Source organism: Oryctolagus cuniculus, chromosome 10 (genome assembly GCF_051225735.1).
Source record: "Oryctolagus cuniculus isolate XC-2025 breed Fujian yellow rabbit chromosome 10, ASM5122573v1, whole genome shotgun sequence".
NCBI classification, from domain to species: Eukaryota; Metazoa; Chordata; class Mammalia; order Lagomorpha; family Leporidae; genus Oryctolagus; species Oryctolagus cuniculus.
The window spans coordinates 88,753,473-88,773,209 of record NC_142876.1 but is presented as its reverse complement, the minus strand read 5'-3'; the positions used below and the strand labels follow the sequence as shown (position 1 = coordinate 88,773,209).

Sequence of the window (19,737 nt, the reverse complement as noted above, 5' to 3'; positions counted from 1 at the left end):
TAGAATAGGACCCATTATATCGAAAGCTCCCAATCAATATGACCTCCCCTCAGCCTCAATAACTGGGAAATTGAGATGGTGAAAGTGCCCACTCCTTGGGGCTGCAAAGATTACAAAGAAATAACCTGTTTAACACGATGTTGCTAGTATCTCACAGTCAGGACGCCATACATAATGGAAACTACATAAATGTTATCATTGCTATTACTGTTAAAATAGCCTTTGATTAGAACTGTCAACTAATTGGAATCCTTCCCCCTGTTTGCACTTTGCCTTTTTGCTCCTTCAGATCTTAGGGATTCAATCAAAAGAGCAGTTTTCAGAATGTGCTGATAAGCATTTCAGTTCCGTCTTCTGTCTTTGGTCTAAGGACAAAGGGCACTGTTTTCAGAGTTGGGGAACTTACCAGTGGTGCAATTCTAGATAATTTACTCTTTTTACATCTTCATGATTGGATAGTGACACTTGAAGTCAAGTAGGGTGAAGCCAGAATCTGAAAAGGTCTTGAGCCACAGAATTAGATTCTCCTTCAAACACCAAGGAAGGTAGAAAATGAACTAAAACCAATTTTGATATTGTTTCAGAAGTAGTTGAAACAGAGGTTTTCTAATGAACCTTCAAATTAACAACAAAAACATCAAATGGACCCAAATAACTAGTCTCTCATTAAATTAGCCACAACACTATATTTTCAAGACATCTGAAAAAGTCAAGTGACCATTGCAAAAATCCATACTTTAAAGGACTTAAATTCTGAGTAGTAGAATTGGGAACAAAAAAATATTTGACAACATGTATAAGATACTCTGAGGAGGCAAGAGATTCATCAATGCCTGTTGAACAGTTACTGAGGGTAATACCTGCTGTAGAGAACGCGGATGCGCTGAAGAGACAGAGAGAAAATCCAGTTTTGGGAGATGGAGCTCTGGGATCCTAGAGCTTTGTGCAAATTCATTTTGGGCCTCAGGTTTCCTCCCTTAAAATGAGAATAATGGTGCCTTCTCCCTCTTCACAATACTGCTACAGAACAAAAGGTTATGAAATTTTCTTATGGATACAAACAGGACAAGTATTAATGAAACAAACTTGTCTTTCAATATGGTTATCCTCAAAATCAAGATTCACCAATCTCAGTACTTTTGACATCATGAAAGACAATTACTTGCTGTTTGGGGCTGTCCTGTGCCTTGTAGGATGTTTACCATCCCACCCATTAGATGGCAACAGTACACCACTGCCCACCAGCTGTGATGGTCAAAAAAAAAAATGCCTTCACACATTTCTAAATCTACTTCCCAGGCCAAAAAAATCACCAATGGAGATTCACAACTGCAAACCAGATCAAACTCTTCAAACTTATTTTAAAAATCAGGTATCTGAACTCTACCTTTGCTCTTCTGACTCAGAATTTCTGGCATAATACAAGGCAGAATACATTTTTAAAATGAAGAAAGTGCATAAAGAGTTCTGATGCATAGTGCTGCTTAAGAAGCAGTCATTAAAAGACAAAACAACATGTATGAATGTTAAAAGAATTTAGTTCTTGAGGTTATAGAGTAGCTAATGTGCTTGGATTGGAGTCACCACGGCCTGGGCAAAGCTTTTTCTTGTGTAGGTTCTGGAAGAAGATCTCCAAAGAGAAGCTTAGTTTAGGCAAAGAAAGATATGGTTTTGGTGCCTGAAGCGTGCTCCTAGAGGAAGCAATAACGTCTCAATGCTTAGCGCTTAAGCATAGACTCCAATCTCCTATCCCTCCCCAAGACTTAGACATCTGCTGATCCTCACTCATCCTGCCACCGAGGCCTCCATCCTCCCAGGATCTTGCTCAACTTTAAGACAGATTTTCTTTAAGGATCCTGCAGCACAACTAGCCTCTTAGCTACTTGCTACCATGGGCTCCAATCATTTCATTTCTGGCTTTTGAGATCCCTCCTGGCATGGAGTGCAGTACTATTTTTCTTCTCTGTGCTGCAAAGCTTACCTTAGCATTAGGCACCAGTGTAGGCTGGCTTTTAAAAATTTTTATTTAAGAGAGAGAGAGAAAGAGAGAGAGGGGAGGTGTGTGTGTGTGTGTGTGTGTGAGAGAGAGAGAGAGAGAGAGAGAGAGAGAGAGAGAGAGAGAGAAGAGAGGGAGTGGGAGAGAGGGAGAGAGGGAGAGAGGGAGAGAGGGAGGGAGGGAAGGAGGGAGGGAGGGATGTTTCATCTGCTAGTTTACTCTCCAGATAGCAGTAATGGTCAGGGCTGATTCAAACTGAAGCTGAGAGCCAGGAACTTCATCTGGGTCTCCCATGTGGGTGGCATGGGCCTAAACACTTGGCCCATTCTCTACTGCCTTTCCCAGGTCATGAGCAGGGACCTGGATCAGAAATGGAGCAGCCAGGACTTGAACCAGTTCTCACATGGGATGCTGGCACCACAGATGGTGATGGTACCTGCTATGCCACAACGCCCAGCCCCAGGTTGGCTTTTACACTTTATCCTGCTGCTGATGAAAGTCATGACGATAAGAAGAGTATTTATAGACCAATTCCTACCACATGCCCTGTGGTTGGTGCTTTACAGGCATGCCTCATTAAGTCCTCCCAACCCAAAGAGCGAGGTACTGTTTTTACCCAGTTTTATGGTGGAAGAAATTGAGGTTTCGAGAAGAAGTTACTCAGTCACACAGCTAGTAAGCAGCAGACCCAGAAACTGAACTAAGGGGTGGCTGACCACAAGTCCATGCTCTTAATATCTGCCTCATATAAGGGAACCAGTCCCTTGAAAACTGGAGAGAGTGCCTTCTAGGAGAAGAAGGAAGCTGAAGGGATTCATTTAGCTGACAAGGTCTGGGTGTTTGTTGACGTGCAGATGCTTCATGGGATCCACACATGGGTGAGTGTGAAGTTCAAGCTGAGAAAGTTAGGTGTTAATGATGCCTTGGTTTTTATTTTTTAGGCTCTAAAAAGAAGCTTATGGATGAAGCTTGTCAAAAGCATTTTTGAGACTAGTTTCTGATCTATCTGCCAGGTAGACAATTCTTTAGGGATCACCTTGGAATCCACTTGTGATAAAATGATCCACCAACAATACTGATGACTTTACTGAAATCTGAACTCATACAGTCCATATCATTAAGGACAAGGGTTTGTGCTGGTGGAGGGTTTCACCTATGGCATGGTCTTACAGCCTGCACACTGTGGATGTTCCATGTTGTCGGGGCTGCCCTGTGGATTGCAGGATATCTAGCAGTACCCCTGTCCTCTATCCCTGAGTGCCAGCAGCATGCTACCACTTCCCCAAAACTATGGAAACCAAACATATCTCCAGATACAGCTGGGTGTGGGGCAAAACCATCCCCAGATGAAGGCACTGACCTAGAGCTCCCCTGACGAGTGAGGCTCCTATGCAGTGGGTCTTTCCTCTTATATGGGTGTGGAACAGCTTCCATCTCATACAAAGAGAGAATTTTCTGGGCAAAAGAGAGTGATGGTCCTCCTCCAGAAAAGATGACTTAGAGATCTTCACTAGAGAACAACATAAATTAAATTTTGCATACTTTATGTATTTCTTATTTTCAAAAAGAAGTTTTCTCTGTACAAGTAATGAGAGTGGCCCTTATATCCCAGTTGGCAAACAGAACTGATAACTAATGAAACCCCCATCCTGGGCAAGACTGGAGCTTTGTTGGTCTAACTGGCTTCAGCCCAGGGAATGTCTGGATAGGGAATACCGCCAAAGGCAGTCAAAGCAACCCAATATGGCAAGGGGCACTATCATTGGAAGCCTTAGGATACATGAACATTCCTAGTGGAACAAATCACTAGGCTCCATTAACTGGATTTTTAGTCAACTCGGCAGGAGTTTAACAGCAGAACAGGAGGCTGTTAACTGTTCTCTTCTGAATTGGGAATTTGGACTCAATCAAGTGTTTAAGTTGGGCCTTCTTTTCAGGTTTTTGGACACACAAAAATAACTTGCAGCCACCTGGTGGAAGAGTGACTTTTTCTTTTCTTTAATCAATGTCATGGCAGAATTTAAAAAGGAAAGAAAAGATAAGCAATGAGGGAGACTGAAGTAAAAATCTGTAGTGGTGGTCAGCTACACTGCTGCAGCTCCTTCCCTCGGGTCCAAGATTGTCTCCGAGATGCAGTGAGCAAGGTGATGAGCTCTCTCCTTGATTGCTTGAAATCCCCCAAATGTAATCTACTTTGGAGAGTGGCATAGGCTCCTACACTCAATCCTAGGTTGACAACTAGACTTGTTTAGTTATCAGGTGAACAATTCCTAAGCACGACAGTTGTCACACCCATCAAACACATCCCACTGTGTGTGACGACAGGGGTGGCAGAGGTCTGAGTTACATCTGGAGAGGAAGGGGTACCTTCAACACATTTTGCAGTAACTTTTTTCCTGTGTCCTCCAGATCAGTGGTTCTCAAACAGGGGTGATTTTTTTTTCCTCTGGGTGGATAGGTGGCCATATCTAGAGAGATGTTTTGCATCGTCATAGCTGATGGGGTGTTGCTACTGGTGTCTGGAGTAGAAGCCAAGGATGCCACTCAACATTTTTCAGTTCACAGGAGCAGCTCACGACAAAGGATTTTTCTTGCTCAAAATGGCAATAGTGCCTAGGGTGAGAAACATCTCTACATGTTTTTAAACCTGACAGTTACAACCTACCATTACCTAATGAAATTTTATTCATTATCATCAACATTTATCAGAGGGAATAGGAGCCATCTGACTGGGTCACATGGAATAAAGCAGAGTGTGTGTGTGTGTGTGTGTGTGTGTGTGTGTGTGTATACGTAAACTTGTTTCTTATAATGAATTGAAGGCAAGTAAGTTGGGAAGTCATTGATCTTATCCTGTATTTTTCAATCTTTCATGTCTATTTTAATCACCAGAAGATGGTGTTGAAGTGCAAATGGTGGCTCATTTGGGTTAGGTTTGGGCTGATGTTGAGCACCTCTCACAAATCCCCAACTGATACTGTTGCTAGAAGTCCGTGGACTACACTTAGAATCACAAAAACCTGCAGGTGTTGTTGCAAATTCATTCACTGAAAAAAAAAAAAAAAAAAAGAGAGAGAGAGAGAGAGGAAGTAACTCTGACTCTAGGTCTGGCCGACAGTGAAATCTCTGGAGAGTAGCCTATCTGGATCCTGATAGGGAGAGAAATACTTGGATAATTAGTGGGAAGTATTTGAGGATTTAGTGCATTTCCCCTCCTGCAATGCACTGTGATAATTTGTTACACAAAATGTGCCTTGGCCACTCTGTGTTCTTGTGTGCGTGCCTGCGTGCACATGCGCACTCCTGCATGTGTAGTGTGTTTAAGTCTGTTGTCTACTGCTTCCATGCCATAAGTCTGTCACAAGAAGAAAAAGAACACCTTTCCTCAGACACAAAAGTATTATGCGGGTCATGTTAACACGAATATTGTGACCTTAATGTAACAGAGCAGCCAGCCTGGCTTCTTAGAATGATTAATGGGACATTCTCCTGTGGAAAAGAAAACAAATTAACTGTCTTCACCAAATGTCTCCTGGAACACAGAAAGCTGTTCCGATTAAGCCTCTCAGCACAAGGCTTTGCTGCACACAAGCTCCCCAGAAAATGCAAGACTGGGTTTACGTAAGGTTTGCCCGGACGTGGATCTGAATGATTTCTGAAGGAAGCAGCTCGGAGTGGAGTAGAAAAGACTGTGTGAACATAACACTACTGAGATGCAAATCTGCTGGGAGGAGACCAACAACAAAAAAATCAACACTCAACTTCTTTGGGATAGTAATAACCCATTTTCCATGAAGAATCCAAATCCATGAATGCACCCTTATGTTTTCTAACCATGGGACTGCTGAGACCTCAAACCACTGTGTGGCATAGGAGGGAGCACCCCATGTTATGGGCCTGAGGAAGGGGTTTCTATAACTAAGACTCCAGAAGTAAAGGGAGTCATTGCTATCATTTATTTGTTATCATGAAGGCTTTGGGCTAAGTGGGGATTCATATTTGAATGAGCAGCTCATGACCATGGGGCACCAGGGGCATCAAAACACTGGTTACCCCTCCCATTCTAAGAAAACTTGCTTTTATCAGTCTATAGAGAAAAATAGGCTTCTCTTGTCATTAAAAAAGCTTCTAATAAAACTTGTTTTTATCAGTCTAGAGAGAAAAAAAGGTTTTTTTTTTTCCAAATAAATATTCTGCTAAAACTGCCAAGTATCCCAAGAAGAGCAATGCTTTAATCTTCTTAATAGGAGAGGAATCTGATCAAATTTGGATGGTGGGAGGCAGAGAAAGCATGAAGGCATTGGATCTTTGAGAAGAACTGTAGAGTAAATAGACATGAAGATGAACTTGGATTATTTTACAATTTCAGCTTGGAATTATCTGGTGGTTCACTTCCAAAAATCTAACAAAGCTTGGAGTAGGGTTGGGTATATACTTTATCTTAGGAAAGGAATCTCTGCTTAACTCCCTGATTATATGTGTGTGTGTGTTTTATATATGTATGTGTGTGCATATGCACATTTATAGTTTTTAATATGAGCATATAATATTACAGGTATATGGATATATGATTTCAAAAATTATTTTACGTCAAAATAAACTTGACTTTTAATTCAATTTTCCAACTGTTTTTAAGCACCTTCATAGAGACATACCACACACTCACACTCACACATACACATACACATATTTACCTGTTCTATCTTTATATAGGACAGGTAATGCTACCAATCACAGTGAGAGGGATGGGCCATCTGCTTCTGTCCCCCTGCCTTTGCATTCAGTTTCTGTATTTTCAGGAAGACACTCTTCTGTAGCTATAATACCTGGCTGTAGGCTTAACTTAATGTCAGAACATGCTTTGGGGCTCAAATTCAGGTGAAAGAATCATCGATCTCCCTTAACTTCCCTTCCTGTTATGTCCTGGCTATTTTTTGCAGTTCCAATATATATGAATGCACAGATATTAAAGGACATCCTGCTATACCCTCAGACAAGTTCTTTAGCCTCATCATTGAGGATGAGAGCGATGAGGTCATAGTTCAATTAAAATTTGATCTAAAGAGTATGGAAAATCTCAGCTTCAGACTGATTTGGACAGCTTAATTTCAGATTAATAACCTCAGGGAAAATCCCAGTAGAATCAACAAAGGAACCTTCCGAATGCTATGAGTATGTGTGTGTGTGTCAAAGTCAGTAGATCAAGATTTCTCCAAAGCAACTACAGTGACTCAAGAATTCTGGACCACAAACCTCACAATTACCCACCCAGCTCAGATATCTGTGCCTTTTTATAGGAAACAAAATCCATGTAGCTCTTCACATGGCCAACTTGGACCGTGGCCTCTGTGAGCTTATGGTAGCTTAGCTTTCATTTAAAACTAGCTTCAGAAATTCTCCTTACATACAGAGAACAGCTTTAAAAAACCCTGGTTGAATTCTGCTAAGTTACTAATTATGTTTAAAAGAACTACTTGGTTGAATTCAGCTTGATTTTTTTTTTTCTCAACAAATCAGTTCTATGTTTAGATAGTAATAAACTCCTGCAGTCTGCAGAACAATTGGCACGGCAGTCCCTGTAGCAAGTCAGGATCATGAAAAAAGGGCCAGCACTGGTAAGGAAGAAATTTAAGAGGTATCTCAATCCTGTCCTGCATGTCTGGCCTTCTAGCAGACTGCGGTTTGCACAAACCACCTGCAAAGAATATTTTGGGGGCAAGAGGGAATTTGAATATCAATTGTATAAGGTAGACATTTATTGGCATAGGAAACAGAGATCATTAACTTTTAAAAAACTATTTTTGCTTATTCATTTTGGAAAAAAAAGGATATAATGAATATGAGCACAGAGAAAAAGATCTAGAAGAATAAAACACTCAGGTAGTAATCTCTGGGTGCTGGGACAAAGTATTTTAATTCTTATTTTTGCTTAGATGTATTTACTAAAATTCTTCAGTGTATGCATACTATATCTTAAAAGATAATAACCACTCCTTCTTTCTGCCTTCCTCACCAAACCAAACCAAACCAAACAAAATAAAAAAAAAAAACACCCTGGCATTCAGAAGGTCAATTCTGACTTATTCCCAAATGTGTTGTTGAAGGGTTAGGAGTAGGTCATTTCCCAGTCACAAGAAGGACAAGAAGCTGTGCAAGATGATGATGAGAAAAGACTTGCTGAATCCTCACCTATGCCAACCTATGCCCCCACTGTGCTATTTTGTACTCATAACAACTGTCAGAAGTCAATTTCATTACGGATAGGGAAACCGAGGCTGAGAGAGGCTGAAGAATTCACCACAGCTGGGCAGCTCAGAAGGGACAACACCAGGCTTCCTCCTGCCTGCCCTACAATGAAGCTCCATCCTGACTGTCCCTGTGAAACACATTTCACCAAAAGTGAGCAAGAAGCAGGCTGCTGTCCATGAAGCAATTCCTAGCAAGATCAGGGTTAATGTCTTAAAGTGTTAGTGAGACTCTTACAGCACCTCAAAACAGATACAAAGGCTGGGCTAGCAGGAACAGAGGGCTGGGCAAAGCATTTCCAGGTTCATGCTGATGATGAAGATGGCGGTGAGGATGATGGTGGTGGGGACAGCGGCTCACTCGTACTGACTACTTTCTCAGTCTGTGACACCATGGATTCACGAGGGAATCTCAGCCTCATGACAAGTCTGTGGAGGGGACTGTTTGATTTATTATGAGCCCTGTTATCTATGTGAATCTGCTGAGGCGCTCAGAGAGCAAACACCTTGCTCAAGGCCACCCAGGTGGTAAGGACCAGGTCTGGCTCCAGAGGAAACCAGGACCACTACACAATAGCTGTCATTCAGGGCTCCTGGGGTCTGCTGATTGCTTATACAAGTAGAGGGAGTAGCTCGGGATCTCAGCGCGAAGAGAATTCCATATGCCTTGATATTCTTTCATCAGTCTGCTAGAACTGCAGCCTACTGCACTGGGGAGCCCCTCACTGTACCTTCTCACTTTTGGAAGTAGATTAGCTCACCTGACACCTGGGGATCTTACCATCGGTGAAGGCTGCTCTTCAGCACTTACCTCCTTGTATAAGATGACTTGCTACTTTGATTAATCTATAGTCACGGGCATGGTGTTTTGGTAATTGAATAAGGTTATTAGAATAAGGCAATCCGGGGTTTCACGTATTAATACAACAAATATATTTCAATCGGCAGAGGATCCTTTTTTTTTTTTTTCAAATTACCCCTTTAAAGGGAAATTATTCACACTCAATTACCATGCTGCCACATACAGTGGACAAATACATGATTTGATAATGGAAGAGCAAATTAAAATCTGAGCAAGGCAGGGAATCCTGAGCAGCAGTCTCATCCGAATCTATCCGCGCTGCCTGATTAAGTTCTTACGAGGCCGTTTGGTAAGGGGCCCTTTCCTGATCTGATAACTGCCACGGAGAAGCCAAATGCAGAGTCAATCTGCAAATACTTAATCCTCCAGAAGGCAGATTAAGTGTATAATTGACCTATATAATCCATGTATCATCTCCAGTCGAACGTTCCCCGGGCCCGGTTCACAGCGACACGGGGGCCGGCGGACCGTCAGCGCGCAGGCGGAATTACTGCCAGTGTGGACGCCATCCAAGTTTGAGATGGCTTTTTAATCACTCATCCCCGAGCCTGTGAGGTTTAAGCAGATGAATTCACCCTAAGCACATCTCTTTTAATCCTGATTTTCTTCTCTGTCTGTGTCTTCAAGAAGTACAAGGAGGAAAGAAAATAAATTAATTTTTGTTTAGACCTTGAAATCTGAGGTGCTTCTCTTGATGATCTGATCTTTAATTTCAAAAAGCATGTTTTTGTTTTGGGGAAGACGCTGAGTTAATCATGGCAGAGGGGGAAGAGCCATCTGCATGATTTATGGACACTCCAACTTGAAATCACCACCTTCAAGTCGTTTCCTAAGCTGTGCTCTGCTCCTTAGCTGCTACCGGAGGAATATGGAGATTATTTCATATCCATGTTTTATATTTTCTCTAAAAGTCGGCGATCATTTGCAAGCAGACCGAGTTTGCACTTGAGTCTTACGGCAATCTCATTTTCTTTGACAACTCCAGTATCTTTAATAATAGAATTTAAGTTCACTGTTACTGTTGGCCATGCTGGAATAGTCTCTTGCTTCAAATATCTGAATATTTTGCTTCAAAATATGACAAGCTGTTATTTTGTAGCAAGTGAAAACAATAGATAATTGTAGTGGATTTTTCAGGAAATAAGCTACAAATATGCACATGAAAAATGTACAGATACACATCTAAAATACCGTGAGGCGTGTTTTCTGGACAGCACTTTGGAGGGTTAGTTTTTCCATAGGCACATTATCAGAATAGTGAGTATTTTATGAGAGCCTTTATATTAAAGCAATTATATTAATAAACAGGGGGAACTTTCACTGCCAAAAAAAAAAAAATGACCTGGTTTAGGCATTGTGATGTCCAGATGTATTTCTCCAATAAACCTAGAGAATGTTTGGTTTAAAGCAAAATTTGGTGAAGATGAATTTGGAAAGCATGTTCTTAAGTTACATAATAAAATAAATAAAAATGCAGAACACCCAATAGAGAGCCCCAAATGCTATGCCGATAATCTCCCACAAGCACCCACTTGCAGCCAAAAGTACAATGACGAGGCAGAGAGAAACCCAGCCCAGGGAGCATTGGATAGGAGCCTACTTAAAATAGAAAATGCACCATTAAATGACCAGCTATTAATTCAAATATTCTCAGACACAAATACCCACTGCAGCCACACAGCCTTTCTACAAGAGCACTCTCAAAAGGGGGAGTGGGAGGGCGGGGGAGGGGAGCCTCATCAAACAGCAAGAACTTACAGGACTCATCAGGTAAATAAAACTGAGACTTGAAACGCAATGAAAAACACAACAGGAACTCATAGAACATGCGTCTGAATGACAGATGTCAGCAGGAATTAAAAACCAGAGAATGACACAACAGTCAGAATCAACAACCCCCAAACAGCAAACAATCTCAAAGATATATTATTTTTTTCTTCATTCAAAATGCTAATTTGCTATTATTCATTTTTGCCATTTATCAAAATGCAACAATTTGGGAGAGAAACCTCCCAGATCAACAAGTCCTTCTCAATAGATTTCTGCCAATTGTTTAGAAAGCTGTCCCAGGACCGGTACCATTAAGGAATGAACTTGAAAGAGTAAGTTCACTGCAACAAGAAATTCAGGGTAGAAGATTTCACAGCTCCTCGTGCCTCCCCCCCAAGCTTGGTGGACACGAGAGTCTTGTGGACCATATATGCAAAGAAATAAACACCATGCCTGAGGAAACAGAAGCCAAAAATAATCAAACATGTTGGTAATCTGATGTTTTGCGGCTAGATTATAGAAAAACAGTAAGTCCTGAATTAAATTACCGAGGCTGCATGGTAATGAAGCTTTTTGAGAAGCTCTGGGTTTTTAAAATGACAAATGTTTTAAATCCCTGACAGATTCAATAACTTCTTTTACACGACATCCGTTAGGTTGCCTAGCACCAATATTCTGTAAATTAGGGGATCAGGTTATTTGGAAAGTAAGAAAGTAAATGGCAAAGACGCTCATTACACCTAAATAAGCTCCTGGGAAATTCTTTTTCTGTGAGGTTAGGAGTAACATACAGTGAATGGGTGTACTGCGTAAGCCTTTAGAATCAAATATTCCATGTGTGTGTAGGGGGGTGGTTATAACCAAGACTCCATTGTGAAAACAAAACCAGGGCGAGGAAATTCAAACTAACTGAAACTCAGTTGTAGGGGTGCCCCCGATATTGCCGAAGTCACTTCAAGCTGTTCATTGGAATCTAACAAGTGACTAGGGACTCCATGAATTTTTTTAATAACCCTAAACATAACTTGCTTTCTGAAAAACGTATTTGTAGCAATCTTTCATTTCACTGTTAATTCATATTAGACACTGGAGAGCCTGAATTTGCCTGTGTTCCTCAATACTTAGGCAAGTCCAGTTTTACCATCTGTGCTGGCCAGCGCTGCACTCTTTCCCTTTTGAAATGAAGATTCAGCAGTTGCACTTTCTCATAAAAAGAGCCACGGAAGAGAAAGTCTGCATTGCTGCCTTCAACAAGGCTCCCTTAAAAACAAATTCCATCTTGCACTTCTAAGTAAAAAAAAAAAAAAAAAAAAAAGGAAGGAAGGGTGGATTATTTGTCCATAAAGTGACAGGCTCAACTGCAGATGAAACACCCAATTCAGTACTAGCTGTTTTCTAAGTTTCGGGGAACACAAGGTCATTCGCACCAAGACTCACACGGGAACACACACACACACGCATACATGGGCCACACAAAACTGAGAATCAGAAAATACTGATCAAAGAAAAAATAAAAAAGGCAACCTAGGCATTGAAAAGAACAATCCACAGGCTTGTTGAAAATTTGTGGTTTGGAATTAAATTCAGCGGAGATGGGCAGAGTCTCCACACTCCTAGCTGCAGACCCGAGGGTGCTGCCTGCCTCTGTTTTCAATGCCTATTGGATGGGTGATTGTGCTCCAGACACTCTGGGCTCAGGACTTCCAGAAAGGCGCGCATGCAGAGAAGGGGGAGGACCCGCCGGCCAGCGGGCTTTACGCATGTATGAGGCATTCTGAGTAGATGTGGGCCATGCTAGAAGATGTATACAGGAAGATTATTTGACTCTAATTCATGCCACTTGATAGAATGTGATAAAACATTTGACATGAGAGATAAGTTCCATTTTAATCCGAGAGAGGACGGGTGGGAATTAAAAAAGTAAAAAGGGTTTCGTCCAAGAAAGGTGATGCAAGGGGGAGGGGGTACTGAGTACAGAAAAGGGATGATTGGAAAAGGAAAAAAAAAAAAAAAAAGAGGGAGTGGAAAAAAAAAAGAAAGGAGCCTTTTCAACACATGAGGAAAGCAAATGAGCTGGAAGACAAAGCAAATAAAAGTCAGAAGCTGCAGAATCCGAAAGCGGTGCCAACAATGAGCTCACTTAGCTGTGGAACAAAAACACACACACACAAAAACTCAATGTAAATTGCTGAACACAATCACAGAAAAAATATAGAAACACGGATCCCAGAGTAGATCAAAACATTAATGTTCGGGCTGGCACCAAAACTACGGAAACCTGGACAGGAGGAGCTCACGTTTTCACGAGACAGAAGTAGGCTGCACACTGAGAGCCACAAGGAGACAGGACAACATCAGCTTCCATGCACTCTGGCCGGGTCTACACTGGCAAATTCGGTGGGGATTGGAGGGGGGGGTGCGGAACCGGAAGCAAAATATCTGGCTAAATTAGGTAACCCCATCTGCTTTGGCCTGAAAGAGGCAGGCGACTGGAAATGGAAGCAGAATCATCTTATTTTCCTTTTAGCCTCAGTGGCTTGCTTTGCAGTGCAGATGCAGTCACAGTGGAAATAAGATTCATCAAAAACTATTAACCCTTAGAAACCTGCCTTTGCTGAAATTCCATCTGGGTCTGGCAGCCCCATGCACCGGCTCTTTGTGCACCTGCTTCTTCTCCTAGGTTTCCAGGTGGGTGGGTGGGTGTGCAAGGGGCATCAAGCTTTGGAACTGCAATTGCTTGAGCAACTCTTACATAAATGTGTGCCGAAAGCCATGGCTAAGGATTTCTCGTCTTCCAAGAAAAGAAAACGTCTTTAAAGAGATAACAATGTGACAGTTGCTGCACATCTGCACACCACAGCTGGTGTCAGGGAGGCTCCACCCCTAGGAGAGAGACTTTGTCTCAGCCTCCCTGACGAGAACATCTCCTCAGAGTGAGGCCAGATTGCAAGGAGGGGTACCATGAGCAAGGAAGGTCTTTGCCAATTAGAGAAAGCTGCCTCGCACATTCGGCGCGGGGACGAGCCTGCTGGCCGAGAGGCTGTGCGCAGTCCCAGCAGTCCCACGTAGCACACAGACTGGACTGAGACACAGCCACACCAGGAGTGGGTTCGGAACAGACACAAGACAGATAAGAGCCTAAGGCAGAGGGAGAGGGAAAGATTTTGTTGAATCAGGACCAATCCGTTTTCTCAAAATGTGACTTATCCTCCTGTCTCTTATTTTGTCACATTTTGGAGGGTCTCCTCCTTGGTCTCCAAGGAGGAGAAGGCATCTACTTACATCAAATAACCTTTCTATATACATCTCCTCATTGACCTTATCACGCAGGACATCTTGAGAGTGGCGGACGAAAGTCACGTAGGCATCGGCCACGTCCATGCCGGGTTTCTGCAAAGAAATAGGAAAACATGAACGTGCAGTTTTCAGATGGGGACTCATCATTTTGACTACCTTCCTCCTGCCAAATTGCTTTTTAGTGATCACCCTTGTAGCCCTAGAATATCTATCTACAGCCCAGCCTGGTAGAAACATGTATTAGAATCTCCTACTCTTTCCAGAAACCAAGTCTGGCTAAGAAGGAAGCTGGAATGGTAGGATTTTTATAGATATTTTCTTACTGTTAATATTTTTTTCCTGGAAAATGTATCTAGTAGATACATCTTCACCGAATAACTCACATTCTCTGTTTTTGCTTTGGATTGAAACCCCCCATTGGAAAATAGTCAAACGTGTTGTCTCACAAAGTCTGACGTTCATACACTACAAAGGTATTTCCCATCCCTTTTTTCCTCTTTAAAAAGATGGAGAAAGTGCCAAGTAAATAAATAGTATGTAAACCTATTACATCTTCTTACCCAAGTCCTATTTTGGAGGGTTAGTTTAACCTGAGGGTGTGCAGTGAGCACCTGCTAATTAGTTTACTCAGAGGACACATTCAAGCACTTCAAACATTTGTTATTACTTTCCAACGCAGCCTGAAAACCCAAGGATTAAAAAAATAAGAAAAGAAAAAAAGCCAAGGCAAGGGGAAGTGGGAGAAGACTCAATTTTTAAATAAATTAGACTGTCTGGGAAGGTAAGCAGGTAATTCATCCAGTAGTTAGGGAATGATTTATTAGAAGGAAGAAAAAAAAAAACCCTCAGAATGCAAACGGCTTGAGATGTTGCAATCAATGTTATCTCCAAAGAAACCTATTAAAACACTGTAATATGGGTCATTAGGATAGCTGCCACAAACCCCTTAAATTTCCACAGTAGATACATATGTTTGCTAATAACTAAAAGGATGAGTTTTCATTACTGTGATTTACCTTAGATCACAAAGTATCATTTCTCTACAAGACGTGACTGTCAGGCACTGCAAATTGAAGTTAGTTAACACTTCTGTGTAATTTCCAGGGTGAAAATGAGGACGGTTTGGAAACAGTAGGACTGTATTTTTTTTTCCTGATACAAAGCAAACAATTATCAAGCAAAGGGCCAATGCTTGGCCCCTGGGATGCTAGTAACATTTCTTAACACCTGCTGAAACAATGACAAGGTATTAATTTGAAAAACAATGAGGACAGCCCAAAGCCACAGTAGTCAAGTGTTACACTTTCAAGCAATTTTCAGTGAATGGATTGAGCAGGTTCCATGATGGTCCTATAACTGTTGCAGTTTTATGATATGGAACAAGAGAGGTTCTCCAATGAGGTACAAACGACAGCTATCAGTTCTAACCTGGCCCCTTTCTCTTTCTCTCTCTTGGGCAGTCTCGTGCATCTAAAGGCACTCTCATTAGGGATGGGGACCTTTTCCCGGAGGACCTGAGAAACTTATTACTACTGTTTCCATTCCTTCCCTACTGATGTCTGTGGCAGAGACAGCCTTTTCCTGGATATTTGCAGGATCTTAGAAGATCCAAAGTCAAATTCAACAGACCTATAACACTGAATCAGTGATTGACAATGAGGTGTATCTTCACCATTCCTTCTCTTTCCACTAAGGTGAACTGTCCTCCAAGAGGGAATCATCATGTAGAAAACTGATTACAAAACCAAGAATCAGTGTGGCTCATCTCATCCAGGTAGTTAACAAGGTCCCCAGTTCTCTATCCCTTGATTTCATCTTGTTGTTTTTCCACTGCACTTTTCAATAGCTGACATTCAATTAAGTATTTATTTCTAATCTTCTTTCACAAGAACATAAGCTCCATGAATACAGGAACTTTGTTTGACATACTTTCTATAATTTCTCCAGCACCTAGAATGTGCCTAGCACATAACAGGTGCTCAGTAAGTATTTGCTGAGTGACCACATCTATGAATGAATACAGAAATCCCCCTCACACCTTTTTAAAGCTCTCAGTCCCACTGCATGGATTATTACTGGGTCCTTCACAAACTGGAACTTGTACAAATCATTTAAGCTTCTCTGGGTCTTAGTTATGCCATCTGTAACATGGGAATACTAACGGCTTCCCTACTTACCTTCCAGAACTCTTATGATCATGAACTAAAATAACGTACATGAGATGACCTGAAATGCGATAAGTTGTACTACAAAATGAGTCACTATGATTCTCCAGCACTCACAATATTATATCGTGCCATAGCCTTTGCTACCTTTAGAATCTACTTTGAATCAAGAAAAAAAGGGACCTTCGAGGAGCCCGTATCAAAATAAAAATAATAAAATGTCTTTGTGAAAATGCATAGTTTTATCATCATAGAGTCCTCAGGTTCCCACTCCCAGCCATCTTCCTTTCAAAATTAGCTTCATTCCCATTCCAACAATTACAAGTTTACATCTCCCGCTGGACCAGAAATGGGAAGAATGGAACCACTGGAAACAGGTGTACTGATAAGAGCGTCATCTTTCCTGATGCCCTGAGCATGAGTGATGAGGCTGCCAAACTGCAACACTGGACACCAGACTCACCAACGGCTGGTGTTTGGGACTACTGAGGGCAGGGGCATGGAGCCCCAGACCCAGGGAGGCCCTGGGGGAAGCTATGTGGTCACTGGGCAAAGACCTAGTCACAGTACTGATCCTGGGTCACCAAGAAAAATTAAACCACAGTTAAGTCTATTTCAACAGGCAGGGAAGATTCAGAATTCATTTTAAGTAGATTTCTAATCAAAACACTTAAAACTGTTGACAAATAAGTTAACCTATAGTTATAGCTGCAAAAATATACTCGATAAATTAGGCTTCAGATTACATTGCTACCTATACACAGCGAGATAAACTTTTAGGTGATGAGTTTTAGTACCTCACAATGACATTGTTTATTTAAGTGTGGTTTGGACAGACTGATGCAATATAATGTAAATTTGGGGCTGGAATTATGATGCAAACTGCTGCCTGCAATGCCATTATCTGCCTGTATCTTATACCAGAGCAACAGCTCATGTTCCAACACCTCCGTTTTCTATGTAGCTCCCTGCGAATGTGCCTGGGAAAGCACCAGATGATGGCCTAAGTACTTGGTCACCTGCCACCCACATGGGCAGCCCAGATGGAGTTCAAGGCTCCTGTGTTTCTTCTGGACCAGCCCTGCCATTGTGGCCAATTGGAGAGTGAATCAGTGGATGGAAGACCTTTCTCTTTCTCCTTCCTGCTTTCTCTCTCTCTCCCTGTCTCTCTTTCAAAAGAAATAAATACATCTTAAAAAAATGAAACATAGACTTTAGAAAGCATTTAGCCACATATATAAAAATACCAACAGAGTTAACTCCATCCATGTGCAAACAGATAACTTGTGAGTAGGCCCCTCTGTAGTTTAAGAAAAGACATTGTAATCTTAGCTTGCTCCGATCAGGATATTTCTATAAAAGTATACATTCATCAGTTTTATTTATTTATTTTTAAAGTTTTTACTGAGTCATTTATCTGAGAGGTAGGCAGACAGAGAGTGAACACCCATCTGCTGGTTGACTCCCCAGATGACAGTAAGAGCCCCCAGCTGGGGTTGAGCAGGGAACTCAATCCAGGTTTCTCATGGTAGGGGGCAGGAAGCCAATCACTTGGGCCATTACCACTGGGTTCCAGGATCTGCATCAGCAGGAAGCTGGAGTCAGGAGCAGAGCCAGGAATCAAACTCAGGTTTTCCACGATGGGATGGGATCATTTTAAATGCTATGCTGCATGTCCATCCCAATCAACTTCATTTTATAGTGCAGCTTTGTCCTATGCCATTAATTGGTGAAATTAGGGAAATCATAGGTTTGGTGAACTAATCACACTTGGTTTTTTGTTTTGTTTTGTTTTTGTTTTTTTGTTTTTTGTTTTGACAGGCAGAGTGGACAGTGAGAGAGAGAGAGACAGAGAGAAAGGTTTTCCTTTTCCCTTGGTTCACCCCCCAATGGCCGCTGTGGCCAGCGCACTGCGCTGATCCGATGGCAGGAGCCAGGTGCTTCTCCTGGTCTCCCATGCGGGTGCAGGGACCAAGCACTTGGGCCATCCTCCACTGCACTCCCGGGCCATAGCAGAGAGCTGGCCTGGAAGAGCGGCAACTGGGACAGAATCTGGCACCTCGACCGGGACTAGAACCCGGGGTGCCGGTGCCACAGGCAGAGGATTAGCCTAGTGAGCCATGGTGCCAGCCCACACTTGTTTTTCTAATACCAAAATAATTGTTCAAATCTCCACACAAAGATGCTGTCATTGAAGTCATAATGCGATATAGCTGAGTGCTGAGGAACATTGGTTTAAAGCTCAGCTCTGCCACATTACAGCCCTGGGACCCTGGGCTGAACCTCTTCAGCCTAATTCATGCTGGATAAAATTTCTCCAGGTATTTGGGCCTTGTTCATGGGCTACCCATTCAAACCTTGCTTGCTGTTGAAATCTCCCTTCTCCTTTGAGATCTGCCAGATCAGTGGACTGAGAGGCTAAACTTTCAGTGTGCAGACCAGGGGAGGCTGGGGCTAACATCAGCATATCCGAACCCTCTTCTGCCCCTGCCTAGAGTGTGGGCCTCACACCCCCACCATCCTTCTCCCATACAGGGATGGCTCCTGATGGCCAGGCATGGTGCTCAGTGCCTCCTGAGTGTTGTGTCATTTAATCTGCACAGCAGACCTATGAGTTGGGTGTTATAATTTCCATTTGTAAAATGGAGAAACAGGGCCAGAGAATTGGAGTATTTTGCTTCCTGTGAAGTGAAAGTTTATACTCGGGCTTGAGAAAGTAAAACGCTTAACTTCTCTCCTTGCTGCAGTTTGGTGAGCTTTTTCTAGTTTCCATTATGAAATCTGTCTACACGAAGGCATCAGAGGTCCCTTGATGAGAAGTATTATATAAATTCAAAGCATAATTATTGATTGTACATTCTTTCATTAAACAAACAAAATATATGCTAATGCTAAATTCACTCCAATTTTCCATTTTGTCTTCCTTTGAGAAATAAGCCAATAAACCATTACACACTTAGCTTCCTGGGGAAACGAATTTAAATGTTAATATAAATCCTTTTAGAAAAAAACAAATTTTAACAAATAAGTATTTGAACAAGGAGGGTACTTAACCACGTTCAGAATAAGAAACGTTCAGTTCAAGACCCTTGGTGGCTATTGAGATAAGCTCCCTAAATTTAATATTTTATAATAGACTCACACCTCTTTTGTTAGAAATGGAGAAGCAGAATCATTTTCTTTCCCCCTTTATTGGAATATATTTAAATCTCTCCAATTTTATTTTGCTAATAGGCAAGACAAAGTCTGTCCATAAGTGTATCCTGATTTATCACAGGTAATCCCACACGTTAACATTCATGTGCAGTACTTAACCTCAATTTAAATGTAAATTTTGGGCAACTTTGATGGCTTTATCTGAGAACTCTGAGGGCTCTCTTCATTAATGAGGCCCGCACTAAT

At 41.9% G+C, this 19,737-nt stretch overlaps 1 protein-coding gene across 14 annotated transcripts in view; it reads right to left on the bottom strand.

Annotated features, from left to right (window-relative positions):
* The window catches only part of CADPS (calcium dependent secretion activator), a 519,824-nt gene that overhangs the window by 23,842 nt on the left and 476,245 nt on the right, over nt 1–19,737 (bottom strand). For all 14 annotated transcript variants that reach the window (XM_051851514.3, XM_051851515.3, XM_089305485.1 and 11 more), the window contains one exon: nt 14,156–14,263. In XM_051851514.3, coding sequence (XP_051707474.1) covers nt 14,156–14,263 — 108 coding nt within the window. The remainder of the gene's footprint in view (nt 1–14,155; nt 14,264–19,737) is intronic.